The 16652-nt window shown below is 38.2% G+C and overlaps 1 protein-coding gene across 2 annotated transcripts in view; it reads left to right on the top strand.

Moving 5' to 3' along the window:
• Nucleotides 1-16652, top strand: part of CSMD2 (CUB and Sushi multiple domains 2) — a 635577-nt gene that overhangs the window by 428372 nt on the left and 190553 nt on the right. For both annotated transcript variants that reach the window (XM_087939569.1, XM_026702685.2), the window contains 4 exons: nt 1893-2080; nt 5377-5565; nt 6941-7057; nt 14577-14792. In XM_087939569.1, coding sequence (XP_087795695.1) covers nt 1893-2080; nt 5377-5565; nt 6941-7057; nt 14577-14792 — 710 coding nt within the window. The remainder of the gene's footprint in view (nt 1-1892; nt 2081-5376; nt 5566-6940; nt 7058-14576; nt 14793-16652) is intronic.

Raw genomic sequence — 16652 nt, 5'->3', positions numbered from 1 at the left:
CTAAAAAGCACTGTTGTACAGTACACTACTATCAACACAGTCAATATTTTTAGACATATGTTTTGATTTAGCTATCACATAAAATTGAAATATAGATACTCTGCATTAATAAACCCAAATTTTGGCTGCTCAAAATTGGTCAGGCCCAAGCCCAAAGATGACACATTGAAATCCAGTTGAGTCCCAATTATTTCTTTACTCACTTCTAATAAACAGAACCTTGCCAAACTAAAGCTATATCTTTCTAAGCTGTAGTGTATTCAAATAGAGACTTCTAAGGCGATGTTCCTATTGGTTAATAAACACAACGAGCTATTGGCTAATAACACGAGCATCCAATTGGCTGCCTAAAGCAGCGGGAAGTTTGAATAGATGCCATTGGTTGTGAGCCGCGAGCAGCCGCTATAAAAGGGGCTGCCACGGCTCGACTGCAGTTGAAGTTACTAGTTATTATTAAAAAGAGCTGAATTCAACTCCGGTCTGTGGGAGTCTCTTTTTGGCGACAGAACATAAGCTATTAGATATATCCTGACAGATATTAGTGTGTGGCTACCCTGAACCTTTTCCTTCCTCCCCCATCCAGCTGGAGACTATGCAGTCTGTTAATTTGGGCTTGTCTCCAGAATGTGCTGCCTCCTCTCTGGGAAAGCTCTTTGCTGCCAAAATTCCCCTCGTTGTTTCTCCAGGTGCACATTCCATTGCAAGAACATTTTTAAAAATTTAAAGATAGATTTTGAATGGGAATTGAAATAACTCCTTTTCATGGCATGCTTGCCTTTCTCCAGACATACCCACTACAATTTGTGTCCTTTTTTTGTGTGTGTCACCCACTTTCTTCTTAATTTTCACCTAATTCGGAGTATTTGGGGAATTCTTGATGAAGTGAAGATAAAAGGGAAAAGGCATCTGAACAACTGGAAGCTAATGCTTTTCCTTTAGTATGAATAACAAGAGCTGAACAAAGGATTCTCAAAGGATTCCTTTCAGGTGCAGACAGCCTCTTGGGGAAGCGGACATATTCATAATGGTGCTCAGTGCTAGAATGCAATTCCCAGGGAAGGAATTAATTATTTCATCTAGCCATGTTTTTCTACCCTTGGGCCTTTCTGTTCTCGCTGCTCTTTAAAAATTGGTTCTGTTTCATGTTTTATTCTCTGTTTAGGGTTATTGATCTTAATTTGCCATTTGTTTTAATCACAGTTTATGGTGTTGTTTTTAGAAAGTATTCACTTTGTTTTGATTATGTAAGCTGCTGTGAAAACTTCGGTGGTAAGAGCAGTTTACAAATATGGAAAGGGGAATAAAATTAAATGGGGGCTGAACGAGGGTAGGATAGGTTCAGCTCACTTTGGGGGATTATACTTAACCCTCAGATATAAAAGAGGTAGTCTGCAACTTATAATCAGTCATTTAGTGACAGCTCTATGTTACAACCCCCAAAAAAAACTACTTATGACCCAGTTTCAAAGTTCCAACATCATCCACCTCACAATTCACATCACTGAATTTGGATGCTTGGCAGCCGTCCCATGTTTATGGTCATTTGCAGCACCCATGGGTCATGTGACCACAATTTACAGAAGTTTTGCTGAAAACCAGTGTTTACTCCCAGGTTCCAACAGAAACATAACCCACATCAAACGATTAGTTGGCTTAATAGCCACTGTATTCATTTTATAGCCACTGTGTTTGCTTAATAAGTGCTGCAGAAAAGGTTATAAAATGAAGTCTAATCAGTGGTCACCCACTTTGTGATTATCACTACTTATGACCATAATTGTGAAACTTAATTATGGCCATAATTGGAGGACTACCTATTATGAGAGGAGAGAGGAAAGGATGAAAGGGGGCTAATTTATTACCAACTTTTCTCTCAACTTTCTTTTCTGTAGGTTTAAAACAGAGGTGAATTATGATACACTGGAAGTGCGTGATGGCAAATCCTACTCGTCCCCCTTGATTGGAGTTTATGATGGGACCCAAGTCCCCCAGTTTCTCATCAGCACCAGCAATTTCCTCTACCTGCTCTTCACCACGGACAAAAGTCATTCGGACGTTGGCTTTCAGATCCACTATGAAAGTAAGTAAATTAGATCTTTTCCAATGTCATGATAGATCGCCTAAATCCATAGAACAGATCTTCTTCACATGCTTTTCATCCCAAATGTGCTAAGGACTTAAATCTCTATATTGCTGGCTATGACTGTGGCACAGGCAGCTGGTACAAGTCCAAACAACGATACTCAAGGGGTGACTTTCTCCCTTCATGATGTTAATTACGTACTTGTGGTCTTGATGGAAATACATAATTCTCATTACTTACAAACTAGGTAAAACTGTATGCACCATCATTGGGTCTCTATATTAGCGATATAGAAAACACTGTCCTAAGAGCAGGATGAGTGCAAGTGAAAATGTGGAAAGGTGAAAGGAAGAAAAACAACAACAAGCACAATAGCGCAAGTGAATAATAATAATAGCTGAATGTATTTAAAATCTAAGCATGGAACAGAAATAAAAGAATCTCAATTGAATCTGAATAGGTTCCATACAAATTAAAGGCATTATAACCCAGGCAACTCTAACTCTGACAAAATTAATAGAATATCAAAGAGGTAACACTTTACAATAAAAACAATAGATAAATTAGTCATTGTAAGTCAAGGGCATTAGTTAAACCAATGTAACTAATTAAATAAAGTAAAATTATATAATTGAAAAACCAGAGAGACCTGTTAAGGAGGCCAGTCCAGAAGCTACAATAATTTTTTTGTAGTAGAGTAGAGTAACAGATTAATTAAAGCTGTCCAGGATTCTCTCTTATATTAAACAACATCAAGATTTGAGTTCTTTTGAGTTTCTCTCTCCCGTTCATTCTTTCTCAGGATGACCTAATGTTCTCCATCACAAATCCCCTCTTAGTGCCTTATTCATTCCTTCTGAATTCCTCTGAGGGAGATGGACAGTTTAACAATATGATTCATAAATCAATCAATCAATCGATAGCTCTATATTCTATTACCTAATCAGAGGAGTCGCCTGGCTGTTCCTCTAAATCAGGGGTGGGCAATTAATTTTCTCAAGGGACAACATGAGAAATTGGGATTGCTGTGGAGGGCCGCCACCTCCCTGCCTTGCCACCACTCTGCCCCTTGCTACTGCCACTGTACCAATGCCCCACCCTCTGATGATGATGCTGTGCCCCCAATGTCACAAGGATATCCTGTCCCTGATACCCCACTCTCTGTCCCTGATGCCTCACCCTGATGATGCCAATGCCACAGGCTGGACTGGGTCTGCTCATGGACTGGCTGTCGCCTGCAGGCCATAAAATACCCAGCTCTGTTCTAAGTCAAACAAAAAAGTGTTAAGCCAGGCTTAATATTTAAGAATTAATTCATTATCTGAAGAATAAGAGGGAACCAAAGATCTGAGAGTAGGTCCTGGAGAGTTTTTTTTTTCAAAGAATTCTACTTTACTCTACCCTCCATACTTTTCAATCTCTAAATGAAATTGTTGGAGATTAATTGTTGGAATTTGGAGACAAACTTGGCACCCTGAAGATACTCAGACTGAAGATGTCTGTCCTAAATTTTGCAGTGAAAATGTTGGCCTCTTTTTTAAAATGAGTGGTGAATTGCAGAAGGCCCCTTCTGAAGTTTAATTGAAACTCAGTCCTGAAAAGAAAGAAAAGCTTTTCACACAGGTGATGTTTAACCTATTTTGGACAAGGATGTCTGTTTCCAGACAAAATAGAGAGTTCTGTGTGGACCTTCCTCTATTAATAAACACTGTCTGACTTGGACAAATGAGGCAGAGCTATTTAGTTTCTGACAGCCTTCAGTTCTGATCATCATGAGGCTGTTGTTGTATTTGGCACCTTTATGTGTTATTCATACGTTTCTGCTAATTGCAATAGGTTTTTGTGGGTGTTCTCTCTGATACTTAAAAAAAAAGATCTCCAGTCACTTTAAAATTATTTTCTGTGCTCAGTTCCAAATGTTCAGTGCTTCGTTTAGAAGTCTTATACACACAGTTTGGGACCATAAAATATGGTGTAACATCCCATGGAGTTCACATAGTTCAGGAATTTTCAGTTGGCAATGCCTCAAGAATAGCCTCCTTCTATAAACCTCACCATCATTTTGGCTACTTTTATACTATTTATTTTATGTACATTATCCTCCAAATATGGGTCTATGATGATTATAATGAGGGCAATGATGTGTTTGTATTTCCCTTCCCAACCCCTTCCCATTTTGGGTTGTTGCTTCAGGTTTGCCATTTAATACACCAAACAGATCCTATACAGTTGTCATGCCCCTGGTGGAGACTGACTCTGAGGAAGAGGAGGAACAGCCAACAGGGAGTGGGAGTGTGGCTCTAGAGGTGATGGAGGAGGCTGGGGAAGGGCAGATGCCGGCTGAGCATCAGAAGAGGATCCAGGCCCATCCCCTATCCATCCTAGGTCACGCAAGGAGGAGAGGATCAGGGAAAAGCGAGGTCTACTTAAGAGGAGATTACCATGATCCTCCTTGTGGCTTGCAGCTGGGAGCTATGTATATAAGCTTATAACTACGCAGTCAGAATTGCTGGAATCAAAGTTTAGTGTTTACTTTGAAAGAGGTTTATCTTTGCTGGAGTTCTTCCCTGGACTCTCCTCGGTTATCTTCCTGGAATGTATGATTAATTATCTTGGCTTCCTTCGGAACTCTCGTCAATGTGGCTTGTTTTGGTTTTCTTTTTTGCCTCATTGTTTACTTTTGTGACTTTAAACTGTGCCTAATAAAACAGTGAAGTTAAGTTGAAGGCCTTGCTGTACTTTAATGTATGTTTTAGGTTTGGGGTCATTTTGAGAGTCAATGGGTCATCACATGCCCTAATCAAAAAGCAATGTTTCAAATCCCATTTCCATTCCATTCCGTGTTATATTAATGCACATGAATTAAAAGAGCCTCATTATCAGCCCACAGTCAGCACCAAATGATCAATTAACAGCAGGGGAATGCATTGTTTTTCTCAAAGGTTCTATTAAACACAGTGCGGTGGTCTCTGACCGAAGTAAAAAAAATGCAGATTTTTGATTACAGTTCTAAGTTTCACTGAACAGAGTCAGGCTTTGAAACAGATGTAAATCTGACTAGATTGGATAGTACATGCTTCTCCCAGAACACTGTTGGGTCCCAAGTTTAATATTTCTCAATACTGAATTGCATGGTGCAAAAATGTGTATTATTAGGCGAAGGAAATTATCTTTGTATCCCATCTTTTTATTGAGATAAAATTCACATCTTACTCAGCTTTAGTGGCAGCCACATATGAGCCTCAGCACTAACAGGCACAGACTGAAAAATTGAATGCCCTTATTTTTTACAGCGGTAAAGCTCCAGTCCGATCACTGCTTGGATCCAGGAATTCCAGTCAATGGACTACGATATGGGAATGATTTCTATGTGGGGGCACTGGTGACTTTTGGCTGTGATCCAGGGTATACTTTGAGTGATAGTGAATCTCTGGAGTGTGAGCCAAATTTTCAGTGGAGCAGGCCACTTCCAAGCTGTGAAGGTAAGAATCTAAAACTGGAATGATAGAAGTTGAACAGAAAATGATATGCTGTGCTAATTCTATTCATCATGAGGTGTGGTGGAATGTAGTCTGGATTCCCAGGTGAGAAAGGATGCATTCTAAAGGGCAAAGAAGCAGCTAAAAATGGAGAGTTTGGTCAGGAGAAAGCGAGGTAGGAAGGCGCCTCTCTGGTGATTCCCAGAGTTTATCTTTAGTGATACAAATGGCTGCTTTAGTTTGAAAATATGTCTACCTATAAGTAAAGAATGTAAAGGAAATAGTTCCTTGGGGCCAAAATCCCCAGGTCAGGATCTTTGCAATGTGCTGTCTTCCATACTGCTACATTCTTTCTTCCTTCCCCCTGCCCCAAATATGGACTTAAATATGGAAATCTGTATATCTACAATAGACTGGTAAAGATCCAACTTGTTTAACAACAGTGGTAAAATTTGTCTCTCACTCTTTAGATTATTGAGTTGAAGAAAACTCCGATAAGTCTAGGAGAATTCTGTGTGTCAGAGCTCTGAATTCTCTTTGGTCTTTATGTTCAAATCATTGGCCTTGTTTAATTCTCAACATATGTTATTTGTGTTAGGTTCTAGTGGGAATTTTGCTTAAGACCCTAGAATTCTGCTTAAGAATTCTTGCCTTCTGCCACTTCAAGATCTTTTAAAGGGAATTGTATAGACATGGTTTTAATAATTCGATAAAATAGCTATAGCTGTCTGAAATCTTCCCTAATATAATTTTAGAGGTTCTCAAGCATCCTTTCTAAGTATCAGAAGCCCCAAAGGATATTAGGGAGATGAAGAAGCAATGGAAGGTGTTTCCAACATCCTTTTGGTTAGGAAAAAAGAAACAAAATTAAACTCTTCCTAGAGGGTAGTGGTGAGATATAACTATTTCCAAGGCTATTGTTGCTCAAAGTCCTGGGAAGGGGGAGGTGGTAAAGAAGACACAGGTTGAGACAAACACAATTACTTCGTTTGGGACAAGTCAGACTTGGAGCTATGTTCATCTCTATGTTTTCCTGCATTTGATCAGACAATTGGAGTGTACAAAGGCAGAACAAAGGCTTACAGTATAGCTAGAGTCTTGAGTCATGGCATACATGCAAGCTAGGAAAAGGCAAGACTCCCAGTGATCCATTCTAATGTTCTTTGACTATTAACGAATTAGCTTCAGAAGAATGTCCCTGTAAAATGATTACAATGACATGCTCCTCTAGGTATAACTGGAAAACATAAGTAAGCCATCTGGATGTGCAAGGGAAAGGAGGCAGAATGTGTGGGGTGATGTTTATGTCTTTGCTAAGGAAAGGCACAAGACAGCTGGAACTTCTAATGTCTACTTCTTTTTTCATGATGGTTTTCAGCTCTCTGTGGAGGCTACATTCAAGGATCTAGTGGTACTGTATTATCACCAGGCTTTCCAGATTTCTACCCCAATAATTTAAATTGCACTTGGATTATAGAAGCTTCTCATGGCAAAGGTAAGTCCTATGATTCTTCCATGTTTTCATCAACCCCCCCTCTCCTTGGAAAGTTAGGAGGATCTACCCCCCACAAGATTCTTGGCATGCTCCATAGAGCAGGCACCGAAGCAAAAGAAGAGGAGGGATTGTTTCACTATGCTCATTATAAAACAAAGATCCATTGAGACAAAAAAAGGCTGCTATTACAATTTAGCTTAAGAGTATACTTTGGATCCACTTTTACTATTTTGATAACTTCCTCACATCATTAAGAAAGTTTCACCTTTAAGCATCTTTAGATACTTCCATAACGTCCTCTATTTCTAAGGAAAATGTTTGAAATACCCTTGGAACTTCAAGGTGCACAAAATATGTCTACAGTCATCTTCTTTGAGGCTCACCAGGCTCACCAGTAATTAAACATTGCCTTTTTATTAATAGGCAACCGTAGAAGCCATAATAAGTTACCTACAGCTTGAAAAAGTTGAACATTTTATAGACAGATAGTATTTTTTATTGTTTATGTATTGAATTGCTCCTTTTTTATTCCTGTCTCTCAGCATTCTTTACAATTCCTTCCACCTAATTTTCCTTAAATCCTCTTTCTTTTGCTTTGGGTTGCCATCTCTTTGCTATGTATTTTGGCAGAACACACATTGCCTGTTTTTCCCACTCATCAGATTGTCTGAAGCTCTTTCCTGCTTCCTTTCCTGTTTCTCTGTTCTTTCATAAAGTGGAATTGGAAGACGTTATGCTCCAAAGAGCTGAGAAAAAAAAAGAGGGATTTAGGGAGAGAGAAGGGGGCAGGATACAAATTATACATTAATTTTGAATGTCCTTCAATAGCTCAATTCCTCTAGTCTGCTAGGAATCCAGACAATGGGAACTAATATAATTGTGTTGCCAATTGTATTAAGGTAGATAAACCCACTGTTGAAAAGTGCAACACATTACTAAGGAGTTACATGCTGTGCAGAGTATCCTACAGAGCGGAGCAATCTACTCTTCATTAATCCACTCAACCCTGAAATCTCACTTTTGATGAGAAGCTTCTCATTATCCTAGTGCAATACTTGGCATATACCACATAGAACTTGATTCTTTCCCCCTAAAATATTATTCAAATGGTCCCTTCTTTTTGTTCAGATCAAAGTGTGGCTTTTGGCCACTCTTTTTGAGAGCAGCATTTGTAAGCTGTGCAAGGCAACATGCTTTCACAGCACCAGTTTTATAAATAGTTTATTTTGCAAATGCTAGGATCTCTCCGGTACCAGCCTTATGGGATCAGAATGCATTATGGCAATGCAGATGGGTGGTCTGTGATTTGCTTTCATGGAAGAACCTGGCAGCAATCTGAAGACAACAATAAAGCCAGAAACAGGCCAACAGGGCAGGTCCATTATCTGATCCAGCAATCACTTTTCTGTATAATTAAAGGCTCTGGGCACTTCCAAGGCAGAGTTCATGCAAAGCATCATCACGTGCAGTGATTTCAGGACCCTGGACAGCTATCAGGAATTTACAGTGTGTTTTAGCTCCATGTTTACTACTTCTCCCAAGCACTATATTTTTTTCTTTTTTGCTGGGAAAATAGGAATCCTGGGACCCTAAGCCCAATTTCCCATCATTTTGACCCCATGGCTATCATGGAGGTTTAGCCAGAAAGCAATAAATTGCCAGAAGGCAGATTAGCGAGATTATTCCTGGCTCTTCTGTCTAATCCACCAGGACTATTAACCTTCAACATATTCTTGTCTTCCCTCACACCAACATTAATATTTTAAATTTTTATTTTGTCATGTACATCAGAGGGCTCTATTGCCAGATTAAAGAAATAAAATTCAGGAAACTTAGAAATAAAGTACAGGAAAAAGATTGTTTCTACATCGGTTGTTTTGTACAGGATGGGTAGTTTTAAATCCATTATTTTTTTAATGAGTGGCTGCCAATTTGTTTCAATCTAGGGTATCCCAAAGATGCTTTTTCAAGAGGCAACTGGACATTCTGATTTTTCTTTAAAGACATTTCACTTCTCAACCAAGAAGCTTCTTCAGCTCTTCAGAAGCTTCTTGGAAGATAAAATGTCTTCAAGGAAAAACCAGAATGTTCAGTTGCATCTCGAAAAAGCACTTTTGGGACATCTTAAATAACAGTTCTATCTGGATTTTTCCATCTTTCTGTCTACCTGTCAGGCTGATTCTTCTAGAGGGAAAGATTTTGTGCAAGTGTACACAATAGTCTCTCTCTCTCTCTCTCTCTCTCTTTCACACACACACACACACACACACACACACACACACTTACACTTCATCCTTCCATTATTGTAAAGCTTCCCATTATATACCTTGAAATTGAAATCTATCATGAAAATAATAATAATAATAATAATAATAATAATAATAATAATAATAATAATAAATTGAAGTATATTTCTTGAAGCATTATCTGCTTTCTCTTGTTTTCCCTTGGTTTCACAGTCTCTAAATCAGTGATTCTCAACCTGAGCAAGTTTAAAATGTGTGGATTTCAACTCCCATCTTGGTAAGTGGCATGCCGGATGGGGAGTTATGAGAGCTGAAATCCACACATCTTGAACTTGCTCAGGCTGAGAATCATTGCTATAGAATAGAATAGAATAGAATAGAATAGAATAGAATAGAATAGAATAGAATAGAATAGAATAGAATAGAATAGAATTCTTTATTGACCAAGTGTGATTGGACACACAAGGAATTTGTCAGGGTGCAAATGCTCTCAGTATACATGAAAGAAAAGATACATTCATCAAGAGTCAAGAATCACAAGGTACAACACTTAATGATAGTCATAGGGTACAATAAGAAATCAAAACGTATTAGGAAATAGTCAATATAAATCATAAGGATACAAGCAACAAAGTTACAGTCATGCAGTCACAAGTGGGAGGGGATGGGTGATAAGGAGTGATGAGAAGGTTAATAGTAATAGTAATGCAGACTTCGTAAATAGTTGGACAGTGTTGTGGGAATTATTTGTTTAGCAGAGTGATGGCATTGGGGAAAAACTGTTCTTGTGTCTACGTGTTCTGGTGTACAGCGCTCTATAGCATCGTTTTGAGGGAAGGAGTTGAAACAGAAGGGCAGAAAGAGGCTCATCCACACATGAGGAATATCAGTGTCTCCTATTCTCCCATGAAAAAGGACCCATCTCCTCCTTTGAAAATGAAAAGTTAAAGATTTTTTTTTTACCCAGCTAAAGCTGAGCATGTCCATTTTTTATCCCTTAGAATTAACTTTCTAGTCTGCTTAAATCTTGTGTTATCAAAGCCTTGAGGCTCTTGGCTTTGTTTCTGATATATATATACTTGTTTGCAGTTAGCAGCCTCACTTCATGGTAATCCCTAGGCACTGATCAGCTCTTAATAAGGAGTTGGCAGTTGCTGTTTGAAGACAGAGCTTGAAGCTAAATGGACCAATGGTCTCCACTTGATATACTGCAGTTCTTCATGCCTGCAGTAATCTCCACCCTGAATACTCCTCCTGAAAATTGCATCATCAACTTAGGTGGAAATAATCCTGTAAGCAGGCTCCCTATATTCAGAGAGTGTTGAATGAGAATCTTGACTGGGTGGGGGGAATTGTCTCCATTTAATTACACATCATTCTAAGAGCCAACAACTATCTATAAGAGACATACTTGTATACTCTCTGTGTATAGTAGAGAGTATACAAGTATACTTGCCCAAAAGTAGTGTGGAGATAGCAGGCAAGATGTGAAATAGCCCTTTCTTTGTGTTAAGGAAGATTGGCCTTTTGGAATAATGAAGAAGGGGTATGCCAAAAGTCCAAAAATCCCCTTGTATATCCCCCTTGGATATATTATCTTTACAACCCTGAGACTTAGTTGTCATTTGCCCACGTTGAACATTTTTTTCCCCCCTCACTAAGAGATCTTAGCCAATTAGGGAATATGTGGTGAACAAAAGAGAGAGAGAGAGAGAGAGAGAGAGAGAGAGAGAGAGATGAACTGCCTGTTAGATTTGGAATGTTAAGGTCCCAGAGGAATATGTCGGCAGATCCCCACTTTTAGGAGGGGAAATGAATGTCCCTGGATGTTATTTCCATGTTGCAGCACTGGTATAATGGAACTTGTCCTCTTGAAATTCAGTCAGCTCCTACTGTACAAGGATTTTAGTAGTTAAAGTACTTAGAATTGTTTAAAATTTTGATTCTTAAATGATGCCATCTCTTTTTTTGGCTTGTTCTTTCTATGATTTTTATTTTATATTTTTAACATTCTGTAGGACTGAAGGATTGTTTCCTTAACATATTGTATCATGGCTGTTTTAATGGCAGCATTTTCACCTTCTTAAAGTATCTTGGTTGTGGCAGGTAAAATAAAATAATATATAAATTGATAAATAAGTGGAAGCTTTCTGGATGACTGGACCAGTCACTCAATAGTCAAGCTGTTTATATTTAAAATGCCAACAGTAAAAAAGCAACCATCTTTTAATGTAATTATTTACTCTGTTGTTTTTAATGATTGTCCACTGTAATCAAATAATTCTGGAAGGCTAACAAGGCATGAAAAGAAAAACATGCATATAAAACAGTAAAAAGAACAGTAAAAGACATCAGGTAAAAATAATCAACTCCTCAACCAATGCAGATGAAAACATAATTTGTCAAACAACGCCACAGAGAAACAAGAAATTGTTGCGCCAATGAATTTTGACTTAGCATAAGGTTTGATTTTAATGCAAATATATTTCCTCATTCTCTGCTTTTGTTTTATATATATTCAAGGGAACTTCTATATGTTATAATGAGTTGTATCATTACACTTCAAAAATAATAGTGTTTTCCCCCTTAAGGTGCTTCACTAAAAAACAATCCCAGTATATTTGTTAAAAATTCAATAGCTCAAAAACCCAGTGTAAGCATTTCTAGTTCCCTTTTGCTTAAAAATAGAAGACAAGGATGAGGTTCAACTAGGGATTGAGGGATATGTTTGTAATTCCAGATGTCCTTATTTTGGAGAGGAAATAAAAAATAGCTAATATTATAACCATATAGATTCTTACCCAGTAGGTTTCTATAATAATTTCACCATGGCAAGATTACACATCCAATTACTGTACATCTCAGAATGAGATGCAAACTTTCTCTATGAAAGGTTTGCTTCTCAGCAACTGAGAAGAAACCTTAGTGATAAATAGAATAGAATAGAATTCTTTATTGGCCCAATGTGATTGGACACACAAGGAATTTGTTTTGGTGCAAATGCTCTCAGTGTTCATAAAAAGAAAAAGGAAAAAAAATACATTCATCAAGAATCATAGGTATAACACTTAATAGTAATCAAAGGGTACAAATAAGCAATCAAATCATACTAGGAAACATAATAAGTGATCAAATCAAATTATACTAGTAAAAAGTCAATTAAAAATCATAAGGATACAAGCAACAAAGTTGCATTCATGCAGTCAAAGTGGGAGGAGATGCGTGAAAGGAAGGATGAGGAGATGAATAGTAGTAGTAATATTAATGCAGACTTAGTAAATAGTTTGACAGTGTAAAGAGAATTATTTGTTTCCTGGCATTCAGGAAGTAAATATTTTCACAGCCCTCTTTTTGACTCGAGCATTGAAGGCAGGTTGGTAGCAATTGTTTTTTCTGCAGTCCTAATTATCTTCTGAAGTCTGTGTCTGTCCTGTTGGGTTGCAGAACCAAACCAGACAGTTGTACAGGTGCAGATGACAGACTCAATAATTCTTCTGTAGAACTGGATCAGCAGCTCCTTGGGCAGTTTGAGCTTTCTGAGTTGGTGCAGAAAGAAGACTCTTTGCTGTATTTTTTTAATGACATTTTTGATGTTAGGTGTACATTTTAGGTCTTGAGATATGATAGAACCTAGAAACTTGAAGGTCTCTACTGTTGATACTGTGTTGTCTAGTATTGTAAGAGGTGGTAGCATAGAAGGGTTTCTCCTAAAGTCTACCACCATTTCTATGGTTTTGAGTGAGTTCCAGATTTTTCCGGTCACACCAAGAGGCAAGTTGTACAACCTCCTGTCTGAATTTCAGCATTTACAAGAAAGGATATTTCACAAAGCAGATGATATAAGTATAGTGTTATGGACTGAAATTTAAAAAAAAAATCTTACAAGGGATGTACAATTCAATATTCAAGAAGTATCAAAGCTGAAAGAAGGACACCAAACATATAATATAGAAAAATAGGGTTGGGAGGGATCTTGGAGGTCTTCTAGTCCAACTGCCTGCCCAAGCAGGAGACCCTACACCATTCCGGACAAATGGCTGTCTAATCTCTTCTTAAAAACTTCCAATGATGGAGCACTCAGCTGGAAATGTCTGGAGTCTCAAGAATTAACAAACCAGGACAGACTTTAGAGGTCTTGATTGATTAACTGATTAAGTGCCACAAAGTCATTGTTAACTTTTAGGACCCCCCATAGATTGTTCTCTAGAACAATCTGCCCCTAACCTGATTCTTCAGCTCTTCCAATAACTCATTCATGGCTAGCATAACTATCCACTTTGCTCCTGTTGCATTCTTTTCTTTCTTTTCACCTTTCTCAGCATTATGGCCTTCCCCAGAGAGTTAGATCTTCACATACTGCATCTGAAATAGGTCTTGAGAGTCCAACAAAGATAATTAAACTTAAGATTTGGAGGTATTCCCAAAGATTCAAGAAAAGAAAATTAATATTGATGACCGTTCCCTTAATGTGCAAGTTACAGCATCATCAGAGGGCATTTCATCCACTAGATAATCTCACAATGGGAACTTCCAGACAGAGCTAAGCAGTTTTACTATATCATATTTACAGCAAACTATGATCCCCTGAGTTCTCTGAGTCTGACTCAATTTTCTGGGTTAAAGGTTTCTACTCATTTTCTTTCTCTCAAGTTGATGGTCCCACTGCCAGTTGATAAAACTTTGATAGAGTTGGAATTGTGTTGAGTTCTCTGTGCTTCCCACAGGGATGGAAAGAAAACACACCATAATTGAAAGTGGAGAATTCATGGATGACTATCTTAGATTTATTGTGTTGTATTCCCTTTATTTTTAAAACCATGTTCCTAGTTTTCTGTGGTTTCCAAATCCAGAAGATTGCTTGAAAAATTCCTAGATTAGGTTTAATACAAGGAGAATCATCGAAGAGTCATATTGTGAAACTGTTATTCTGATCAAATCTAGACCTTTCCATTCTTTCCACCATTATTGCTTTAAACACACTTCTCTATGTACCTTATACCAAAGCTATTGAGTTCCTAAAGTTTCCAGTGTTGATGTACTTTGTTGATGTTTTGCACAATCTCTGAAATATTCATTAATTCATTATTTGATTCATTCATTCATGTTGTAAAGCTGATTCTTTGTCAAATAAAGAATGCTATGGGACTTTGATTTTGTGGTTGGTGGGATTTGGTAGTTCTGTGATTTCTGTTCTCTGATTAATCATGATCCAGTTCTCAGCAACATTCAGGTATCTCTGAAGTAGCATATCTCTTGAACTTTATTACCTCCAGGTGTTTTCTTCACTTTCCACACTTTCCACTTGGAGAGCGGTCATGACTACCTGTTGATCACTGAAAATGGCAGCTTCAGTCAGCCACTGAAACAGCTCACTGGTTCCCACCTGCCTGCTCCTTTTAGCGCTGGTCTCTTTGGGAATTTCTCTGCTCAGATCCGCTTCATTTCGGACTTCTCCATTTCTTATGAAGGCTTCAATATCACTTTTTCAGGTAAGGGCTGGTACTTGGGAAGTAAGTAAATACCCTGGACAGGACTTCTTTCATCGCCAAGAAATGGCATTGGAGACAAGAAATGGACATCTTGGAGAGACATATTCTAGATACTGAACATTTACTTTAGATTAAAAAAAAAAAACACTGACCAGTCCTTGGCCCGCCTTGGTTTATGACAATCTTAGTCAATCATAAACCACTATAAATGTTGGGCCTGCTCTTCATACAGCCATTCTGTGGCTGTAAGCCATGTGCTGTTAGCAAAACCCTTTACACTTAAAAACCAAAGCAGAAGTTTGAGACAGTGGGTAGAATTGACATTTTGACCACATGGCTATCACAGTGGGCTTAGTCAGAAAGCAGCATATAACCAGAAGGCAGACTAATGAGATTACTCCAGGCTTCTCTGTCTAATCCACAAGGATCCTTGCTCTCAATCCTCAGCTTATTTTTGACTCTCCTCTCCCTATCAGCAAAGTGTTCTCATAATTCTTTTAAAGAAATAAAGATGACCGTAAATGCTGTACCTTCCGTTGCAGCATTCTACCTTCATTTTAATTTTAACAACATTAGCATGTGAAAATATATTGTGTCATGTACAACAGAGGAGCTAATGCCAGATCTAAGAAATAAAAATTAGGGAAGCTATAGGAAAAGATTGCTTCCATATTGACTATTTTCTCCAGCATGTGCAGTTTTATTTTATTTTTTAATGAATGGGTTCCAATTTGTTCCAATCTACGGCATGTTTTACTATTTTTATTTTCTATCTTGATTGGTAGCAAACAAGCAGTTGCAGCCCTACCGTCCTCAATATGTGTATAATGGTCTGGTTTCCATTGCATTATTTGTTTGCCAGTTTTGTAGTTTTGATTGTAATATGTTATATGCTAATAAAATAACAAAACATTAAAAATTGATTCCAGGACCAGAAGATACTTTTTTTTTAAAAAAAAAGGTGCATTGAAAAAATAACACTGTCCACTGACAGACAGACACACACGCACACAAACAGTGGGTGAAAGGATGGTAATTTGCTGTAACTCAGCTAAAATTTACTTCTGCCTAAAAATAGAGGAGACATTTTCCCAGTGGGATCTGCCTTGCCACATTAATATGGAGGAATTAGCACTGCAAAGGCATAGTTTTATTTCTAGCAAAGCCAAGAGTCAGCAATCTTAGCAGAGTTAAAGGGGAGGCAGAAGAAGAATTGCTCACTATAAGAGTATCTACTATTTGTATGTAGAAAGACTCACGTTTAACCTCTGCGTTTTCAAGTAGGGAAAGGCTTCACACAGGGGTGGCTGGAGTTTTCCTTTTCCTCTTTGCCCAAAGGCAAAATAGTTTATCCTGCCTCCAAGGCCTTGTCAGTTATAGGATAATTCTTGGCCTAAGGATCCAAATGATTTCTCCACCAAATCAGTAGGCAGAGCCATCAGGGGGATGCTTCCTTAGAAATCCAGGGAGAGGTGAAAATCTCCAACAATTTCTCAAGAGTCGCTATCTATCCTTGCTGGGCACAGAGAGGAGGAAAATCCATGGTATTAGCTTCTTTTCTTGGAGTGAAGTGTGAAAATTGGAGTCTGGGACTTGTAAACTGCAGCCAGGAGGAGGAGTAGACAGTAAAAAGGACCTTCTAAAGAAGTTCAGGTGTACCACAACTTTCTCTTCTCCTTGGAATGAAGATTGGAAAACATGTTTGTTTCTTCAGATTGGATCACAACCTGTTCCTCTCCAGCCCCCAATCTCCCCAATAAAAATGCTGAATAATTTTCAAGGCCTTTTCAAGGCAGATTGTCGTGTGCATAGAAGATCAGTGCTGTATGGTCAAGAAAACGATTGCAACATCTCAGGAAA

The sequence above is a fragment of the Pseudonaja textilis genome, chromosome 10, assembly GCF_049901715.1.
Source record: "Pseudonaja textilis isolate UNSWEBS1 chromosome 10, rPseTex1.2, whole genome shotgun sequence".
Taxonomy (NCBI): Eukaryota; Metazoa; Chordata; class Lepidosauria; order Squamata; family Elapidae; genus Pseudonaja; species Pseudonaja textilis.
Note: the sequence above shows the minus strand (reverse complement) of the source record. Positions and strands in the feature narration are given on the sequence as shown.